The sequence below is a fragment of the Desmodus rotundus genome, chromosome 6, assembly GCF_022682495.2.
Source record: "Desmodus rotundus isolate HL8 chromosome 6, HLdesRot8A.1, whole genome shotgun sequence".
Taxonomy (NCBI): Eukaryota; Metazoa; Chordata; class Mammalia; order Chiroptera; family Phyllostomidae; genus Desmodus; species Desmodus rotundus.
In genome coordinates this window covers 44,275,947-44,296,663 of record NC_071392.1, presented here as the reverse complement: position 1 = coordinate 44,296,663, position 20,717 = coordinate 44,275,947, and the positions used below count along the sequence as shown (strand labels likewise).

Sequence of the window (20,717 nt, the reverse complement as noted above, 5' to 3'; positions counted from 1 at the left end):
ATAATGCTGGCCTCATAAAATGAGCTTGGGAGTCTTTACTCCTCTTGAATATTTTGGAAAAGTAAGAGACTTATAGATGTTAGTTCTTCTTTGAATGTTCAGTAAAATTCACCTGGGAAGCCATCTGATCTAGGACTTCTGTGTGCTGGAAGTTTTTTTGGTTACTGCTTAAATTTCACTAATTACAGTCTGTCTATTCAGATTTTCTGATTCCTCCTGATTCAGTTTTGGAAGATTGTTATGTTTCTAGGAATTTATCCATTCTGTCCATATTGTCCAATTTGTTAGCATGTAGTTGTTTATAATATTTTATTACAATTCTTTGTATTTCTTTGGTGTCAGTTGTTATTTCTCCTCTCTCATTTCTGATTTTATTTATTTGAGATCTCTGTCTTTTTTCTTGATGAGTCTGGTTAAAGGTTTGCCAATCTTGTTTATTTTTTCAGAGGACCAGCTCTTGATTTCATTGATCTTTTATATTATTTTTTTAGACTCTATTTTATTTATTTCTGCTCTACTCATTATTATTACTTTCCTTCTACTTGCTTTGGGCTTTGTTTGTTGTTCTTTTTCAAGTTCCTTCAAATGTAAAGTTAGATTGTTTATATGAGATTTTTCTTGTTTCTTGAGGTAGGCTTGTAATGCTATGAATTTCCTTCTTAGAACTGCTGTTGCTGTGTCTCATAGATTTTGGGTTGTTGTTTCTCATTTTCATTTGTTTCAAGGTATCTTTTGATTTCTTCATTGATGTCATTGTTGACCCATTCACTGTTTAGGAACATATTATAGCCTCCATATCTTTGTGTGTTTTTCAGTTTTTCTTGTGATTTATTTCTAGTTTCATACCATTATGGTCAGAGAAGATGCTTGATATGATTTCTATCTTTTTAAACTTATTGAGACTTGTTTTGTGTCCTAACATGTGATCTATGCTAGAAAATGTTCCATGTACACTTGAAAAGAATGTATATTCTGCTGCTTTGGGATGAAATGCCCTGAAGATATCAATTAAATCCATCTGATTTAGTGTGTCACTTAAGACCACTGTTTTCTTGTTGACTTTCTATCTGGAAAAATCTAACCATTGATGTGAATGGGCTGTTAAAATCTCCTACTATGACTGTATTATTACCTGTCTCTCCTTTTTCATTCATCAAGATTGCTTTACATATTTAGGTGTTGCTATATTGAATGCATAAATATTTACAAGTCTTATGTCCTTTTGTTGAATTGCTCCATTTATCATTATGTTGTGCCCTTCTTTGTCTCTCATTATAGCCTTTGTTTTTAAGTCTATTTTGTCAGATATAAGTATCACCACCCCCTCTTTTTTTACATTTTCATTTGCATGAAATATCTTTCTCCATCCCTTTACTTTTAGTCTGTGTGTATCTTTTTTTCTGAGGTGGGTCTCTTGTGGATAGCATAGATATGAGTCTTATTTTCTTATCCTTTCAGCTACTCTGTGTCTTCTGATTGGAGCATTTAAGCCATTTCCATATAGAGTGATTATTGATAGGTACACATTTATTGCCATTTAATTTTTTTTTAACTATGTCTCCCTTCTTCATCTTCCTCTTCTGATGATGATGATGATGATTCCTCTCCTGCTGCTTCTCCTCCTCCTCCTTCTCCTTCTCCTTCTTCTTCAGGAAGGCTATTTAACATTTCTTGTACTACTGGTTTGGTGGTAATGTACTCCTTTAGCTTTTTCTTGTCTGGTAAGCTCTTTATTTCTTTTTCAATTTTAAATGATAGCCTTGTTGGGTAAAGTAATCTTGGTTGTAGGTCCTTGGCTTTTTCATCACTTTGAATATTTCATGCCAATTCCTTCTAGCTTAAAATGTTTCTGTTGAGAAATCAGTTGTCAGTCTTATGGAAGCCCCCTTGTAGGTAACAAACTGTTTTTCTCTTGCTGCTTTAAGATTCTCTCTTTTTCTTTACCTTTTGCCATTTTAATTATGCTATGCCTTGGTGTCAGCCTCTTTGGGTTCATCTTGTTTGGGACTCTGCACTTCCTGGACTTGTGCATCATTTTCCTTCACGAAGTTAAGGGAAGTTATCACTCATTATTTCTTCAAATAGGATTTTGATCCCTTGCTCACGCTTTTCTCCTTCTGGTACCCTTATGATTGGCTGTTTCTGATGCTTTATGTTGTCCTAAAGGTCCCTTAAACTATCCTCATTTTTTAAAATTCTTTTTTTTCTACCTTGTCTTCTTAATTGCTGATTTGATCCTCTGCTTTATCAAACCTACTGTTTATTTCCTCTTGTATATTCTTCATCTCAGATATTGTATTTTTTATCTGACTGGATATTATTTATGGTGTCTGTTGTAGTTCTTACTAAGTTCCTTGTTCTCACTAAGTTCCTTGAGCTTCCTTATAACCATTTTTTAACTCTATATCTAACAAATTGCTTGCTTCTATTTCATTCAGATCTTTTCCTGGAGATGTCTCCTCTTCTTTCATTTGGGGCATGTTTCTTTGTCTCCCCATTTTGGCTGCTTCTCGTTTGTTTCCATTTGTTAGGTAGATATGCAATGACTCCTACTCTTGGTAGGGTGGCTTTATGTCAAAATGTTCTGTGGGACTCAGTGGCACAGTCTCCTTGATCACCTGAGTGATTGCTCTAGGAATGTCACTTTTGGGGGTTATATGGGTCCTCCTATTGTAATTGAATATGATGTTATTGGTCTGTTCATGTGTGGGGTCAACCCTCAGGCTGTGTGACTATGAGGATCAACCTCAATCACAGTGTATAAGCTGCTGTGCAGGTGCTGACCACATGAAGTGGAATTCACCTCAGCAGGGTCTGGTGCCTGTCAAGATCTCCTTTTGCACATTCCACTGTGAAACTAAATGGATCTTGTTTTGATGTTATCCACAGCTAGCCTCTCAATGTGTTGGTTCTAGGGCCTCTTAGGAAGGACTCTGGGTCAGACGCTGCCCATGACTGTCCCTGGGCAACCTGTTTGGTGCTCCTAAGCAAGCCATAGTTTGTGGCTGCCTCTGCTGTGCCTGTGTGTGCACAGGAAGGACTAAGTTGCACACCAAAGCTGGCTTTTATGAACACCAGGTCTGAAGAAAGGTCAGCAAAAGTCCCAAGGAACCCAAAGATCCCAGGCAGCTGACTCCAACTCCTCAACAGGGTTCTGCAGTGTGGGGTGGCATGGAGACCAGGAAGTGTGGCTATTGCATTCCACTAAGCTGATGCCTTATGGAGGGGAGTGCTCCACCCAAGAAAAATGGTGTCTGTGGTCTAGGAGAGGGACTGGGCTCAGAAATCCTCATGACTGTCCCTTCAACTCTCTCCCCAGAGTCACAAACTCCAGTCTGTCCTTACACGACTCTAATCTGCTCTACCCTCCCTCCACTAGAGCCTGGGATGAGTGGCTGTGAACAAGGTTTTTTGTGCTGGCCCTTTAAGAGGGTACCTGGGTTTCTAGGAGACTCCATCTCTTCCTGGTGACCAGAATCCCTGCTGATTTTCACAGCCAGATGTTATGCGGGTACCTCTTCCTGGCTCTGGCACTCTTAGTTGGGGAGCCCAGTGTGGGGTTGAGACCCCATACTTCTCAGGGTGAACCCCATCAGCTGAGATATCCCTCCAGAATCTTAGCCACCACCTGTGGGAGCAGAGCCAGCCCTTTTACATCTCTGCCCTTCCTACTAATCTCAATGCAGTGTCTTCCATAAATCCTTCATTATAAGGCTTCTCTTCAGCTAGTCTTTACTTGGCTATTCAGGTTGATTGTTCTGTAATTTAGTTGTAATTCCAGTTTATTCCTAGGAGGAGATGAGTGTAGTCTTCCACCTATTCCACTGCCATCTTGGACCCCCAAACACTCTTTCTTAAAATCGTAACTATTTGCCCCTTGTTGTTCAGTGTCACAGATGCCTGTACTAGCATTTCATGTTATGTGAACAGATTTATCCCTCATTATTCTAGCCACTGATATAGTCCTTTCATTGTAATCTAGTAACAAAACCTAAGGTTGGTTTTAAATACTTGCCAAAAAAAGTGAAAATTAAGTGGTTTCAAGATGCCCACCTTTGTATCATAACCCAAAGGAGAAATTGTGGCATTTTGAAGGTAGTAATTTGTCTTTCTGATGGTAGCATATCAGAGGAAGTTCAATGGAAGCTAAATGGAGGTAAGGGAGCTATTTTCTACCCTGAGGAGGAAGAATTCCCAGAACTATTTTGAGGGGATTGTGGCAGGGAAAGTGACAACAGCCCAAATCTAAAGACTTTCTAGAGATATCTCGACAACTACAAAAGCATATTTCTTGTTGAAGGAGGGAAAATAGTGCTCTAATTTTTGACTTACATGACCTTTACCCCCTTTCTATTGTAATTGTTTTTGACTGTAGCTGGAACTGCAGCTGGCCAAGAAGGAGGAACAGTTACTGGAAAAGGATTTCATCTACGAACAGGTCTCCCAGCTCTCAGAAAGGCTCTGCAGCAAAACTCAGGCCAGCAAGGAGGACACACTGCTCTTGGCCAAGAAGGTCTGTCTGAGACCCTGCCCTCTCTCTTCTGCCCTTAATGCTTTATTACGGTTCATTTTCCATAGTCTGATTTATTTATTGAATGGAGCACTGGAGAAATTAGACTTTATGACTAGAGAAACATGAAGATGTAGAATTAAAAGTGTAAAGATGACTCTTAGAGAATTGTTCAAAGTAAGTTTCAATCTTGTTCCTTGAATGAATTGACATTATAGTGGGAAAACTTAATGTTTTAAATGACACTATACAAGTTTCACTTAACTGGGCACCTACTCAATTATGACAATTATTATCTTCATATTACTTGTGCCAAGTTAAATCTGTTTTAGTTCCTTGTGAATTGAAGGCTTTACTTAAACAGCTGTCTGCATGGGAACTTCATGGAAACTCAGCTAGAACCCAGAAATGGAAAGAGACCATTAAAGACTACAACAGTCACATAAACATGGGCCTATTACACAATGAGGTGCAGTCACCACTAGGCCCCACTCGTGAGGAGATGCCAGTAACACAGAGCTTCCTAATTTCATAAACTTAAAATACAGTAACAGGACTGCTGATTCAAAGCTTTGGTAATTCATAATTACCAAAGGAGGTTGGTAATTATGATGCAGAGGGGCCTTCACCATAGCAAGGTCAGAGGATGGCCTGGCCTCCATGGGCCCTTGGAGCATCCCGCTGTGACAGCACAGGGGTCTTAGTCAGCAATACTTATGTGCCATGTGCTCCCCTCACGCTAGGCATGGGGGCAGAAACAGAGAGGAAGGGGCACATTGTTCACACTGTAGAGTGTGGGAGACAGACAGGAAAATAGATCATGCTAACGCCCACACCTGACTGTGGGCTCCAGAGGGCAGTGACCGCTCCTCATTCTTCATTTCCCTGGTGCCTAGTGTGTACTAAATTCTAGAACAACATTTATTGAATAAGTAAACAGTCCTGTTCTAAATACAGTTCTGGCTCACTAAACAGAGGAAAGTGTTGTACATCTCAAGCCTCCTGTGCCTTTTTGATCTGGCTTTTATGCTCGGCTCTGATGTCTACACCAGAGGATGATCACTGCAGTGGCACTTGTACAATTCACAACTTTACCTCATAAAATAAGAATGTCAAGACTTTTTAGGCTCATGAACTTTAATTGAACTTAGCATGTCTGGTGTTTCTCGAAATGTTGCCTTCTTTCCTTTTGCAAAATGAATTTCCCTTTCTTTGAGAAAGTTAGTTTTTGCTGAGGGCTGGCTTGTCAAAGCTGAGGGCAGGGCATCTCCTGAAGTCAACATTAATGCCGGAGAAATGCCGAGAGTGGCTGCTGCAACCGTGCACATTGTCAGGAAGATTCCAGTATAACTGAGTTCTAGCCAGTGATTTAGTTTCCCTTTCTTTTCCCCACCTTCTATGTTCTCTATCTGAATACTTTTTTCATTTAAAATTATAATATCCTCACAGTACTCAGAACTCAAAGGTAGAAAGGTGTTCAGATCTCAAATCTGTGATTTACCAATGCTACCAAATGACCTTGAGAAAGATACATAAATGACCTTAAAACTGAGTTTTTGATCTGTGAAATGGGTGTCATATCAGCTAATGTCATTGCAAGCATTACACAGCCAAGCAGAAGCAGCCTAGCTTTTTGTGGGTGCTCAACAAGAATGCATGTCACCTCAAGCCTGTCATCTTTCCTAGACACATTATGGCTCATCTTCCAAGATTCCCACATGAACAGAAAGTGGAAAATCTCAGCAAAAACTTAATACCATCCTTTTTTTGAATTGTAGAGAAGGAAGGTTGGCCAGCTACATACACATAACACTCACATATGCAGAGACTGATTAATGAAATTAGATAATGACTTACCCCTGAAGCTTTAAATGGTAGTCTTTCATTCAGTGTATGCTTCCTAAAAATTACTGCAGTATAGAAGGGTTTAAAAATTTTATATTCCCTTAAGGAGCGAAAGTGCATACATAGTAATCAGTCATTGTCTTTTCAGAGGCAAGTAAATCACTGGCAGCAACATTCCTCTAAGCAAATGTGCACATAGACCAGTGTGTGCTCTATTAGGAGGAGGAAATATTTCAAGGTTGGGTGTAGTTTTGGGGAGTTCCATATTCATGTCTCAATTGACCCTGGTTCAAAGGACTGAAGGATTAAAACAGACTAAGAATTTACTCATTCCTTCATTTAACAAATTTTCGATTTCAATTTTGTTTGGTTCAATGCAATATACAGATCATGTAGCATAGAAATGTACACCTGAAACCTATATGACCTTGTCACCCCAATAAATTTAATAATAAATAAACAAATAAATAAATGATTTTGATTGGTGCCTCCTATATTCCAAGCACCATTCTGGACAGTGGGAATATGATGAATAAAACAAATAATCCTTGTCCTCATGAAGAGTACATTCTTGTGGGATGTCGGACTATAACCAAATAGCCAAATACATACATACCTAATACAATGTCCATAGTGAAACAGGATATAAATTAAAAACAAAGCACAGTAATCTGACAGTGTTGGCAGGTGGGAGGAGTCACCACTCAGCTCTCCACCACGGTTACGGCCACACGAAAAGCTGTGCTGTGGGCCAGAAAGCTTAGAAGAAACACCAGTTCCAACTTTACTTCTTTTCTGCCTTTTAGAATATTCTTCTTGGTCTTATCTTTTAATTCTTTGATGATAAGTTGCTGGTGTGAAATGGTAAACACACACACACAACCAGAACATTCCATTCAAATTATTGGCCACATTTTCCCTAGTTCATCTCATGCTTGCTTATGATCCCAAAAATTATGATCAATAATACAAATATATTGAGGTGTGATAGCTTCCATTAAAAATAATTTCAGATGCAGGACTTCTGCTGATTGCCTTATATAAGTAAAATGTAACTATTAAAGATAGTTTTTGTCCTACCAGACTTTTTTTTCCACTGCATAAGTGATATATTAATAACATGGAAAAATCAGGTCAGAACTTAGACATCAAGAACACTCCATTCCCCTCTCCTTATCACCTCTTAGAAATAGAGACTCAACTATTCCCCTCAATGCTATCCACCTGGACATATGGTAACTCAGTGAACATATGTCTTTCTTTCCTGCCTTGTCCTTATTTATACAGCTAGGGTGTAGTGCTCAATATCTGGGATCTCCTCCAATTCTTATTTTCTAGAAATTCCCATTTAAATTCTCCTTCATTCAGGCAAGAATGTCCCCCACATTGTAGACAGCCAGCAGCCTGCCATTTTCTTCAATTCTTCATGGAATGTATACATGGGCTAACCCTTGGACTTCTTAATTCTAGATGAATGGCTACCAGAAAAAGATCAAAGATGCTACTGAAAAAATGATGGCTCTTGTTGCTGAGCTGTCCATGAAACAAGCTCTGGCCATTGAACTCCAAAAGGAAGTCAAAGAGAAAGAAGACTTCATCCTCTCTTGCAACTCCAGGATAGAAAAGGGTCTGCCACTCAATAAAGAGATTGAGAGAGAATGGTTGAAGGTACTTCGAGATGAAGAAATGTATGCCTTGGCCATCTCTGACAAGTGTGAGGTACGTTTAGGCTTCTGTATTGCATTTGTAAAAGTGGCCAGGAAGGGATATTTTTAGGAATTTCAATTCTCCCAAAATATATGAAAAATTTCCCACTCTATCATACCTAGTCCAAACAGTCAGAAGAAAGTTTTGGAGTTTTTAAAGATATTACGTGGACAATTCAATGTACAATAGTCCAAAGCACCATAATATTCTCTGGAGAACATTTAGCAGGCACCAAGTTCCACCCCACAATCTTACATCCTGGGGTGGTGTGGCTGAACACCATGGAACCCCACTGTCTTGGCAGGGACCTGGCTGGCTTTGGTTTTATCCACAGGTCTCTGATCTCTGTCCCTGCACCCCTGCTCAAACACCACCTCACCCTTCCATGTCCATCTACTGCAGCCACCAAAGCATCTTGTGGGGCCTCCAGCAGATGAAGTACACTTGGGGTGTATCATAGGCCTCAATGTCACTCCTTTTTTTTCCTGCCACTGGCCTAAGTCTAGGTCTATCACTGATTCCACCTGCAAGTTGGATGCCCAGTTCCTCTACCTAAAGCCATGACCTTTTAATATTCTTAGAGTGGAATCAGGCATCTGTTCCTAAGGGGACTGCATCTTGGGGACCTACAACTTACTCTTAGATGATCTAGTAGACATCTTCAAAAAGATGACTATTTACCCCTTAGTCCAAGAAAAATGTGCTTTTCAAACGCATATTAGGGGTATCTGAAGACAGGATATGATTGGTAATTTCTAGGACTATATTTTCTAGGGCTTTCAGATTGGTGTTCATGTGACTACAGAGCTATATCCAAATACCTACGCTGTCCTGGTTATCATTTACCCATCTCCCTTATTTAGAATTCTTTCTAACGCTATGAGAGATTCCTCTATTTCCCAGAGGCATGGGCACAATCTTGAGGACCTTGAGGCTCAAAGCACGCTGAGGACCACTTCTTTCCTCTGGTTCTACCCTCCTTATCTATTCCTTTCTAACATTTGTTCACCAATCAATGACTTACCAAAGGGAATAGATTGTCCTACTTCTGTCAAAAACAAAACTGTGGAAATAATTAGTATGTGATGAAAGATACTGAGGTTGTAATACAGTAAAATTTAGAGCCAAAATTTAAGCTACCAACCAGTTTATGATAAACCATAAATGCCAGGAAGAGAGAAATGATTGAACAACATGGGTCATTCCAATGAGATGCAATGTGTGTGTGTGCCTGTGTAGTGACTTCACCCTCATACTCTCCTGCCCTGTTGGGGAATATCAGCCAGCACAGCCTATGACTGCTCAGGCCCAGCTGTGTCTGGTGGGCCCTGGGGAGAAATGACTTCACCAGAGTTTTCAGAAAACTGAAAAGGAAAAATCATTTTTTGCAGGAGTACTTGGAAGCAGATCGTCGCCAGCTGCCCAATGGTGTCCGCACGACTGCAGAGCTGCGTCCAAATGCCTACATCCCAGAGGCAGAAGCTACTCTTCCTTTGCCAAAACCATATGGTGCTTTGGCTCCTTTTAAGCCCAGTGAACCTGGGGCCAATATGAGACACATAAGGAAACCTGTTATAAAGCCAATTGAAATCTGAATGTGTAACCTGATCCAGGCTTCTCAAGGAGACACTTCAGCCAGGCTTCCTCATATCCACAGCTGGAACATGTCCGTACAATAGCTCAAATTACAGACAAATGCACCATCCATAATTAATCAACCGAAAAAAACACTTTTCTGCTCACAAAGTACTATATTTTACATGATGTTGAGTAGGACACAGAATTGTTCTATAATTATGTCAAAGCATCTATTTGCATTGCCCGTTTCTTTCCTTTTCACTCTCTATATTGAAACCTTTCAGAAATATATAGCAGGCCAAGTGCTATAAAAATGTGATAAAAATAAACCGATATTCAATGAAGTACAGAAATTAACAGTGGTCCTTATTTATTAAAGAAATAAAGGAAATACCGTTCAATATACTGACTTTAAAGGAAAAGAAGGAATGACCAAGTATCACAAGGGCTTAATGCAGTTTGTTAAATAATTAGTTGCATTTGAAGTTAATGTTATTAAATCTAAATCAAATAAAAAGCAGTAGGGAAGACTGTCATTTTCAAAATAATGTTATGGTGATTCTTTACTGTATTTTTTATTACATTACCTCTTAGTCCCCGTATACCATGTTCCCCCCAACAATCACCACACCGTTGTCCGTCCATGAGTCCCTTTTCTTTTTTGCTCAGTCCCTCCACTCCCTAACCTCCCCCCACCCACCCACTGTCATCCTGCTCTCCATCTATGAGTCTATTCCCATTTTCCTCATTAGTTCAGTTTGTTCATTTAGATTCCACATATGAGTGAAATCATATGGTACTTGTCTTTATCTGACTAGCTTATTTCACTTAGCATAATGTTCTCCATATCCATCCATACATCTGCAAAGGGTAAAATTTTCTTTTTTATGGCCAAGTAGTATTCCATTGTGTAAATGTACCACAGTTGTTTTATCCACTCGTCAACTGATGGACACTCTTGGGCTGCTTCCATATCTTGGTGATTGTAAGTAATGCTGCAATGAACGTAGGGGTGTTTATGTTCTTTTGAATTAGTGTTTTGGATTCCTTTGGATATATTCCCAGAAGTGGAATCATTGAGTCAAAAGGCAAATCCATTTTTAATTTTTTGAGGTAACTCCATACTGCTTTGCACAGTGACTGCACCAACCTGCATTCCCACCAACAGTGCAAAAGGGATCCCCTTTCTCCACATTCTCACCAGCACTTACTGTTTGTTGATTTACTGATGATAGTCATTCTGACTTGTGTAGGTGATATCTCATTGTGGTTTTAATTTGAATTTCTCTGATGACTTTTCATACATATATTGGCCATCTGTATGTCCTCTTTGGAGAAGTGTCTATTCAGATCCTTTGCCCATTTTTTAATTGGGTTGTTTGTTTTTTTGATGTTGAGTTTTGTTAAGTACTTTATAAATTTTGGATATTAACCCCTTAGCAGTGTTTCAGCAAATATGTTCCTCAATTCTGTGGGTTGTCCTTTGATTTCATTGATGATTTTCTTTGCTGTGCAAAAACTTTTCAGTTTGATAAAGTCCCATTTGTTTATTTTTTCTTTAATTTCCCTTGCCTGGGGAGATATATCCAATAAAATATTGCTATAAGCAATACCCAAGATTCTGCTACCTATGTTTTCTTCTATGATTTTTATGGTTTAGGGTCTAACATTTAAGTATTTTATCCATTTTGAGTTTATTCTTGTGTGTGGTATAAGAAGGTGATCTAGTTTCATTTTTCTGCGTGTATCTGTCCAATTTTCCCAATACCATTTATTGAATAAACTATCTTTAGCCAATTGTGTGTGCTTGCTTCCTCTGTCAAATATTAATTGACTATAAAGGTGTGGGTTTATTTCTGGGTTCTCTATTCCATTCCATTTGTCTGTGTGTCTGTTTTTATGCCAGTACCATGCCATTTTAGTTACTATGGACTTATAGTACATTTAATATCGGGTAGCATGATTCCTCCAACTTTGCTCTTCTTTTTCGGGATCACTTGTGCTATGTGTGGCCTTTTGTGGTTCCATATAAATTTTTGAAATATTTGTTTTAGTTCTGTGAAATATGTCATTGGTATCTTGATAGGAATTGCACTGAACCTACAGATTGCTTTGCATAGTATGGACATTTTAATGATGTTAATTCTTCCTATCCATGAACACAGTATATGCTTCCACTGATTTGTATCTTTTTCAATTTCTTTCTTTGGTGTCTTATCATTTTCTGAGTACAGGTGTTTAACATCCTTGGTTAGGTTTATTATTAGGTACTTTATTCTTTTTGAAGCAATTGTTAATGGGATTTTTTATTTCCCCTTCTGTTACTTTGTTATTGGCATATAAAAATGCAACTGATTTCTGGATATTAATTTTGAATTCATTTATCAGGTCTAGTGGTTTCTTGGTGGAATCTTTGGGGTTCTCTATGTATAGTATCATATCATCTGCAAATAAGACAGTTTTATCACTTCCTTTCCAAATTGGATGCCTTTTATTTCTTCTTCTGGTCTAACTGTTGTGGCTAGACTTCTAGTACTATGTTGAATAAGAGGTGAAAGCAGACATCCCTGTCTTGTTCCCAATCTCAAGGGGAACACTTGTAGTTTTTGCCCATTGAGTATGATGCTGACAGTGGATTTGTCATATATGGTCTTTATTATGTTTTGGTATGTTCCCTCTATTCCCAGTTTGCTGAGAGATTTTATCATAAATGGGTGCTAGATTTTATCAAATGCTTTTTCTGCATTTATTGATATGATCATGTGGTTTTTATCCTTCATTTTATGTGGTGTGGTGAATCACATTTATTGATTTGTTGTACCAACTTTATATTCCTGTAATAAATTCCACTTGATCATGGTGTATGATCTTCTTGATGCATTGCTGTATTCGATTTGCTAATTCTTTGTTAAGGAGTTTAGCATCTATGTTCATGAGAGATATTGGCCTATAATTTTCTTTCTTTGTAATGTCTTTATTTGGTTTTGGAATTAGGATAATGCTGATCTTGTAAACTGAGTTTAGAAACCTTCTTTCTCTTGAATTTTATGAAATAGTTTGAGAAGGAGGGGTGTTGTTCTCAGAATGTTTGGTAAAGTTCACCTGTGATGCCATCCAATCCCGGGCTTTTGTTTGTTGGGAGTTTTTTGGTTATTGCTTCAATTTCACTAGCTGTAATCTGTCTATTCAGATTCTCTGATTCTTTCTGTTTTAGTTTTGGAAGACTGTGTGTTTCTAGGAATTTGTCCATTTCGTTCAGGTTATCCAGTTTGATGGCATATAGTTTGTTCATGATATTTTCTCACAATCCTTTGTATTTCTTTGGTGTCATTTGTTATTTATCCTCTTTCATTTCTGATTTTATTTATTTGGGTCTTTTCTCTTTTTTTCTTGATGAGTCAAGTTAAAGGTTTGTCAATCTTGTTTATCTTTCCAAAGAACCAGCTCTTGGATTCATTGATCTTTTGTATCATTTTTTTAGACCCTATTTCACTTATTTCTGCTCCGATCTTTATTATTTCCTTCCTTCTACTTACTTTGGGCTTTGTTTGTGTTCTTTTTCAAGTTCCTTTTAAGTGTGAAGATTGTTATTTGAGCTTTTTCTTGTTTTTGCAGATAGGCCTGTAATGGTATGATTTTCCCAATTATATTGCATTCCCAGTGTCCCACAGACTTTGGGTTGTTGTGTCCTCATTTTCATTTGTTTCAAGATATCTTTTGATTTCTTCCTTGATCTTGCTGTTAATCCATTCATTGTTTAATAATGTGTTATTTAGTTTTCTGAGGAAATTCCATACTGTTTTCCACAGTGGCCTCACCAGTCTGCATTCCCACCAACAGTGCACAAGGGTTCCCTTTTCTCCACATCCTCTCCAACATTTGTTTGTGGATTTGTTTATGTTGGCCATTCTGACTGGTGTGAGATGATACCTCATTGTGGTTTTAATTTGCATCTCTCTGATGGCTAGTGATGCTGAGCATCTTTTCATATGTCTCTGGGCCCTCTGTATGTCTTCCTTGGAGAAGTGTCTGTTCAAGTCCTTTGCCCATTTTTTAATTGGGTTGTTTGTCTTCCTGGAGTGGAGTTGAGTGAGTTCTTTATATATTTTGGAGATCAGGCCCTTGTCTGAGGTATCGTTGGCAAATATGTTTTCCCATACTGTTGGTTCTCTTTGTAATTTGGTGCTGTTTTCTTTAGCCATGCAGAAGCTCTTTATTTTGATGAGGTCCCATTTGTTTATTCTTTCCTTTATGTCCCTTGCTTTAGGGGATGTGTCTGTGAGGATGTTGCTGCGTGGAATGTCTGAGATTTTCCTGCCAATGTTTTCCTCTAGGACTTTTATGGTGTTACGGCTTATATTTAAGTCTTTTATCCATCTTGAGTTTATTTTCGTGTATGGCGTAAGTTGGTGATCGAGTAAACTAAAAATGGAACTGCCCTTTGACCCAGTAATTCCGCTGCTGGGATTATACCCTAAGAATACTGAAACACCAATCCAAAAGAATCTGTGCACCCCAATGTTCATAGCAGCACAATTTACAATAGCCAAGTACTGGAAGCAACCGAAGTGCCCATCAGCAAACGAGTGGATCCAAAAACTATGGTATATTTACACAATGGAATTCTACGCAGCAGAGAGAAAGAAGGAGCTTATACCCTTTGCAACAGCATGGATGAAACTGGAGAGCATTATGCTAAGTGAAATAAGCCAGGAAGTGAGGGACAAGTACCATATGATCTCACCTTTAACTGGAACATAAGCAATAGAAGAAAAAAGCAAACAAAATATAACCAGAGACATTGAAGTTAAGAACAATCTAACAATAGCCAGGGCGGGGGTGGGGGGTGGGGGCGGGGATAGTGGGAAGAGGGTATTACAGGAACTACTATAAAGGACACATGGACAAAACCAAGGGGGAGGGTGGAGAGGGGGGAGGGAGGTGGGTTCACCTGGGGTGGGGTAGAGGGATGGGGAGAAAAGGCATACAACTGTAATTGCATAACAATTAAAAAAAAAATAAAAAAAAAATAATGTGTTATTTAGGTTCCATGTCTTTGCATGTTTTTCAGTGTTCTTCTTATGATTGATTTCTAGTTTCATAGCATAGTGGTCAGAGAAGATGCTTGATAAGATTTCAATATTTCTAAATTTATTGAAACTTCTTTTGTGCCCTAGCATGTAGTCTATCCTAGAAAATGTTTCATGTGCACCTGAAAAGTATGTATATTCTGCTGCTTTTGGGGTGAAATGCTCTGAAAATATCAATTAAATCCATTTGATCTAGTGTGTCATTTAAGGCCCCTGTTTCCTTGTTGATTTCCTGCTTGCAAGATCTATCCATTGAAGTCAATGGGGTGTTAAAATTCCGACCATGCCTGTATTTCTGTTGATTTCTCCCTTATGACCATCAGGATTTGCTTTATATATCTAGGTGCTCCTATGTTGGATGCATAAATGTTTATTAGGGTTATATTCCCTTCTTGGATTGTTCCATTTATCCTTATGTAGTGTCCTTCTTCATCTCTACTATAGCCTTGGTTTTAAAGTCTATTTTGTCCGATATAAGTACTCTATGCCAGGTTTTTTTTTTCTTTCCCATTTGCATGAAATATCTTTTCCATTCCTTTACTTCTAGTCTGTGTGTATCTTTCAATCTGAGATGGGTCTCTTGGAGGCAGCATGTATATAGGTCTTGTTTTCTTATCCATTCTGATACATTATGTCTTTTGCTTTGAGCATTTAAGCCACTTACATTTAATGTGATTATTGATAGATACATATGTAGTGCCATTTTATTGTTGGACTGTTTTCCTTTTTGTTTTACTCTCCCCCTCCTCCTCCCCCTCCTCCTCCCCCTCCTCCTCCCCCTCCTCCTCCCCCTCCTCCTCCTCCTCTTCCTCCTTCTCCTCCTCCTCCTCCTTCTACTTGCAAGCCCTTTAACATTTGTTGCTGTGCTGGTTTGTTGTAACAAAATCCTTTAGCTTTTTATTGTCTGGGAAGCTCCTTATTTCTCCCTCAGTTTTAAATGATAGCCTTGCTGGGTAAAGTAGCCTTGGTTGTAAGTCTTGCATTTCATCACCTTGAATATTTCACACCACTCCCTTCTGGCCTGAAATATTTCTCTTGAGTAATCAGATGCCAGTCTAATTGGTACTACCTTGTTTGTAACTGCCTGCTTTTCTCTTGCAGCTTTCAGGATTCTCTCCTTGTCTTTAAGCCTTGTCGTTTTAATTATGATGTGTCTCCGTGTAGGACCCTTTGGATCCAACTTGTTTGGGATTCTCTGCGCTTCCTGGACTTGTGTGTCTTTTTCCTTCACCAGATTGGGGAAGTTTTCATCATTATTTTTTCTAATAAGTTCTCAATCCCTTGCTCACTCTCTTCTCCTTCTGGTATTCCCATGGTGCAGATGTTATTACATTCCGTGTTTCCCAAAATGTTTCTTAAGCTCTCATTTTTTTTAATTATTTTTTCTTTTTGCTGCTCTGCCTGGGTGTTCATTTTCTACCTTGTCTTCCAAATCACTGATGAGATCCTCTGCTTCACCTAACCTACTATTTATTTCTTCCAGTGTATTATTTATATCAGATATTGCATTCTTTATTTCTGACTGGTCCTTTTTTATGGTTTCACTGTCCTTTTTCATGATTTTGAGTATCCTTATAATCATTACTCTAATCTATTTTATAAATTGCTTGTCTCCACTTCATCTAGTTCTTCAGGAGAGTTCTCTTGTTCTTTCATTTGGGGTCTGTTCCTTTATCTTCCCATTTTGGCTGCTTCTTTGCATTTTCTGCCTTAGTATTTAAACTAATCAGCTTTAAACTATAAGCTGTTAAACTAATCTGTTTACGATCAGCATTTTAAGCTTGACAGGGTGTGGCAGAGTAATTCCTTCTGGCAGGGCCATTGCTTCCCCTGAGGCTGATGCCACTTAGAGGGGAGTGCTCTGCCTGAGAAAGACAGCTCCTGTAGTGTGGGGAATGACTCAGCACAAGGATCCTGGTCACTGTTCTTTCAGTTATCTTCCAAGAGCCACCATCCCCAGTCTCTCCTCACGTATCTCTAGGCCAATCTGCCTTCCCTTTGCCAGAGCCCAGGGTAAGTGGCTGCAGACAAAATTTTGTGCACTGATCCTTTAAGAGGCTCTCATGCAGAAACCCTGCTGCTTTTCACAGCTGGATGTTATCTGGGTTCTTTTATGGCTCTGGTGCCATAGGCTGGGGAGCCATTCTTGGGGTTTAGACCCCAACTTTCTCAGCGGAATGCCCTCCGCTGCTGAAATATCCCTCTGGATCTTCAGCTGCTGCCTGTGGGAACCCGGCCAGTCCTCTCACATCTCCACACATCCTACCAGTCACATTGCAGTGAAATGGTTTCTTCTGTTTGTCCTTGGTTATAAGTCTTCCTCCAGCAAGTATTCAGTTGGTTATTCAGGACGATTTCTCTACAATTTAATTGTAATTCCACATTGGTCCTGGGAGGAACTTAGTGTAGCTTCTACTTTCTCCTTCACCATCTTGGATCTCCATCCTAATTTATCTTTTTTTTTTTAATTTACTTATCTTTAGAGAGAGGGGAAGGGAAGGAGAAAGAGAGGAAAAAAACACCAACGTGTGGCTGCCTCCTGTGCACCCCCTACTGGGGACCTGGCCCACAAGCCAGGCATGTGCCCCGACCAGAAACCAAACTGGTGACTCTTCAGTTTGCAGGCAGAACCCAATCCACTGAGCCACACCAGTCAGAGCCTAATTTATCTTTCTCATAAACCTAGATTTATTTAGCTGTTGTATACAAATAAACTTTTGATTACTTCACGTTTTGAAACAATATTCTTCAAAATCTCATTGAAAATATTTCTAATTGGCATGTTAAAAGTTGAAAATGAGGTCAATTCCACCATTTTATTACTCTAATTTTATTGTATTTCATCCAAGGATATTCCTAATTCTCTTTTAATATTTTCTTATGTATGCATATACACAAGATTTCAAACCTATGATTTTTACATTCATTAGTATGCTCAATCTATCTTTATTTCATACTGGTATCAGTTATGAATTTTATTTCACAACTCTGGGTGTGAGAAATACCACATTTCTTTTTTTTTTTTTTTTTTTCATTTTGAAAGAAATTTATTTATCTCACCTTTTCCTGGCCAAGTCAATGGCTTTGGTCATTGGTACAAAGACTCTAGAAACTGGCTTTCGGCCTCTGTTGTCCCAGGCAAATAAACTTCATCACAACAAGCCTGAGCTCTGATGACTAGGCTGGGAACCACCGGCACCTGGAAGTGGCCCCAGCTCTGTGCTTTCCTCCCCAACCCTCCCCCACACCCCGCAAGGGTGCGTTTTGGCAGAGAAGCCCCTAAAATGTGTGACTGTATTATATCAGAAAGTCAGCTTTATTTTGCTAAATCAAACAAAATTTGTTCCAAGCCCCCATCCTGCCATATTAGAGGGAAACTAAATCTCATTCTCAGTCTACAAAGTCCTGATTCTAACCTGATTGCTTAGTGAAGTTATTGAAAAGTAATTCCTTAGGAGTGCCTATAAGTAACACTGTATAAATCATGTGGTTAAATCATGCACAAAGAAACGCATAAACACAGTTCCTGTGTTGTAGGAATTAATAATCACATTTGGGATTCAAAATATATATACATAGGAAGCTTAACAACCTAAGAATGGAACCATAATTTTTAAAATCACAAAAGGATGTACTAAATGTAACAATGTGTGCTACTCAATGAGAGGTGGAAATTTTATCAGGTCCTTAAGCATAATAAGATGCTAATAGGTAGGGGATTCCAGATAGGGGAAACAGCCTGAGCAAGGCTAAGAAGTAAAGGAACAAAAGTTGTGCTCAAGGCCCAGTGAACTGGGCTCATGGGAATGGAAGGTTCATATCGGGGAACTGTACAAGGCCAGGATTAGGGTGAGTTTGGATTTTATCCTGTGATTTTGAATGCGAGGTTGAATTTTATCCTGTAATGAATGGCAAGTTACTGAAGAATTATGAGCAGAAGACTAAGTCTGATGAATTAGACCTTAGAAAGTGACTGAAACCAGCCAGGAGTGAAAAGAAGAGAGTAGGGAATGAAAAATAACGACATCAAGAAAAAAAAATCAGTGCTGCTTTGTTCATATGGCTCCAAGATTTTGAGCCTCAGTGACCATGAACTATTGGACCACAAATGGGAATTCTGCAGGAGAAGACAATTTTTAGAACACAATGACCACTTTAGAAAAGAAGCTGAAGTGTTGTGCCAGCTAGTGATATTTATAATGATAAAAGTTTCCCAAATTCACTGAGGAAAATAATGTGAAAAGAGAACAGCAAAGTGTCATGGGCTGACCCCAGGCAGCAACTGGAAGCATGGGTCACAATGACGTCACTGTAGAAGAGAGGGGGGAGGTGGGAGAACTAGTTAGACAGGTGGGGGTCTTTGGGGGAACATGTTCATAGACTCGTGATTCCTAGCTGGAATAAAAATGCTGTGTAGAAAGGACAAGAATCAGGCCAAAATTTTCAGTGATTTTAATAAGGTATTTCTAAATCAAACTTTTATAAATATAAAAAACTTAAACATTAAGTACAATTCCATCTGAACTATTACAAACACAAATCCTACTCTAATTATACTGTACAAACAAATTGCTGTATAAATTATTCTATAGTGGAAATACGAGATTTGACTTGGTCCAAATTCAGTTTTTTAAAAACTATCCTCTTTACAAATACAGTTTTTACGCAACATTTAATTTTTTGACTTGTCATATGTTATTTTCAATGACTCATCTAATTTTTGTTTTTCTAAGCACTAGTCCCTACATTTTTAAAGCATATTTTATTTCAGAATGACATAGAAACTGGACTTTGGCCTAGGAAGCCACTAGGAAGAGCATCCTTTATGCTGCTGCCTGCCTCCTTGGACCGTTTGTCCCTTCTCCATACTTGACAGCTCACCTGCTGTTCCAAACTGGGATGAGGTACCGCAGTTTACTTCTCTCTGAACAAGTACCAAACTGAAATTCAGATGGTTCAACAATGTATTCTGACTTGGGTAACCAATTTTAAATCTTGCTAGAAAATTCTCAGCAGAAGTAGAACTAATAAGCAAGATTAAAAATTAGAAGTTGATATATCTTTTTTATAAGCCTAAAAGCATTGTGGTATGTTTCAGAGCTGCTTCCTCCACAAATTTTGCATCCACATTGTCATGTCCTTCAAAACCATACAGAGCTGGAAAGAGAGCAAGAAAGAGAAAAAGAGTTACTATGAAGCTGTGCAACATTTATAACGTTGTGCACACAGATCTTTGAAATCATAATTATTTTAAATTTTAGTAAAACACCTTGTTCTGAGAATATTTATTAAACCTCAGAAGGTCATTTGCATCAACCAACTAGGTTTATAACATCTTAAACCAGGGGTGTCAAACTCACTTTCACTGGGGGCCACATCGGCCTCGGGGTTGCCTTCAAAGGGCCGAATGTAATTTTAGGACGGTATAAATGTGACTACTGCTTCACTAGGGGCAAGGAGCTTGGTGCTGCCACCAGGTAGAAACAAGGTGCCAGGCCAGATAAAACAAGGTGGAGGGCCGGACTCCCTCCGAGGGACTTGTGTTTGCCACCTGTTTCTTAAACCCTTGTAAAACTTCAGAGGTGATTAATTATTCCTTTGGTAATTTACTCTAGGTAAATTGTATATTGCTAATTAAAACCAGCTGCACTAAGGACCTACTTAAAAGTAAGGGGCATTTTGGAAAGAAAAGGGCACAAAGAAGTAAATAGGGACTGACTGATATATGTCAAGGGAAAAGCAAGACAACTCTTGAGAACAGAAGAGCGAATTACCTTGATTGGAGGATTCTATATCTGTCAGTGTTTCAATGAAGTAATTCAGAGGCAAAAATTCCACACTGAATGATGACTTGTCAATCACAGAACTCTGAGGCTAAAAAGGAAACCAAGTCTGGTATTAGCTGATTATCCAAAACAAGCACGGATTTTCTAAAAAGGTGCTAAGAACTACAATTGCTGTGCATATGGAAATGCTGAAATAGGCAA

The 20,717-nt window shown here is 38.7% G+C and overlaps 2 protein-coding genes across 7 annotated transcripts in view; one reads left to right on the top strand and one right to left on the bottom strand.

Moving 5' to 3' along the window:
* Nucleotides 1–9,984, top strand: part of CCDC146 (coiled-coil domain containing 146) — a 154,354-nt gene extending 144,370 nt beyond the window's left edge. For all 3 annotated transcript variants that reach the window (XM_045193839.2, XM_045193834.2, XM_053927046.1), the window contains 3 exons: nt 4,376–4,513; nt 7,826–8,074; nt 9,454–9,984. In XM_045193839.2, coding sequence (XP_045049774.2) covers nt 4,376–4,513; nt 7,826–8,074; nt 9,454–9,657 — 591 coding nt within the window. In that variant the 3' untranslated portion in view covers nt 9,658–9,984. The remainder of the gene's footprint in view (nt 1–4,375; nt 4,514–7,825; nt 8,075–9,453) is intronic.
* Nucleotides 9,985–19,166: 9,182 nt separating this feature from the next.
* Nucleotides 19,167–20,717, bottom strand: part of GSAP (gamma-secretase activating protein) — a 96,112-nt gene continuing 94,561 nt past the window's right edge. For all 4 annotated transcript variants that reach the window (XM_053926754.2, XM_053926755.2, XM_053926756.2 and 1 more), the window contains 2 exons: nt 20,505–20,604; nt 19,167–19,887 (listed from right to left, as the gene is read on the bottom strand). In XM_053926754.2, coding sequence (XP_053782729.1) covers nt 19,796–19,887; nt 20,505–20,604 — 192 coding nt within the window. In that variant the 3' untranslated portion in view covers nt 19,167–19,795. The remainder of the gene's footprint in view (nt 19,888–20,504; nt 20,605–20,717) is intronic.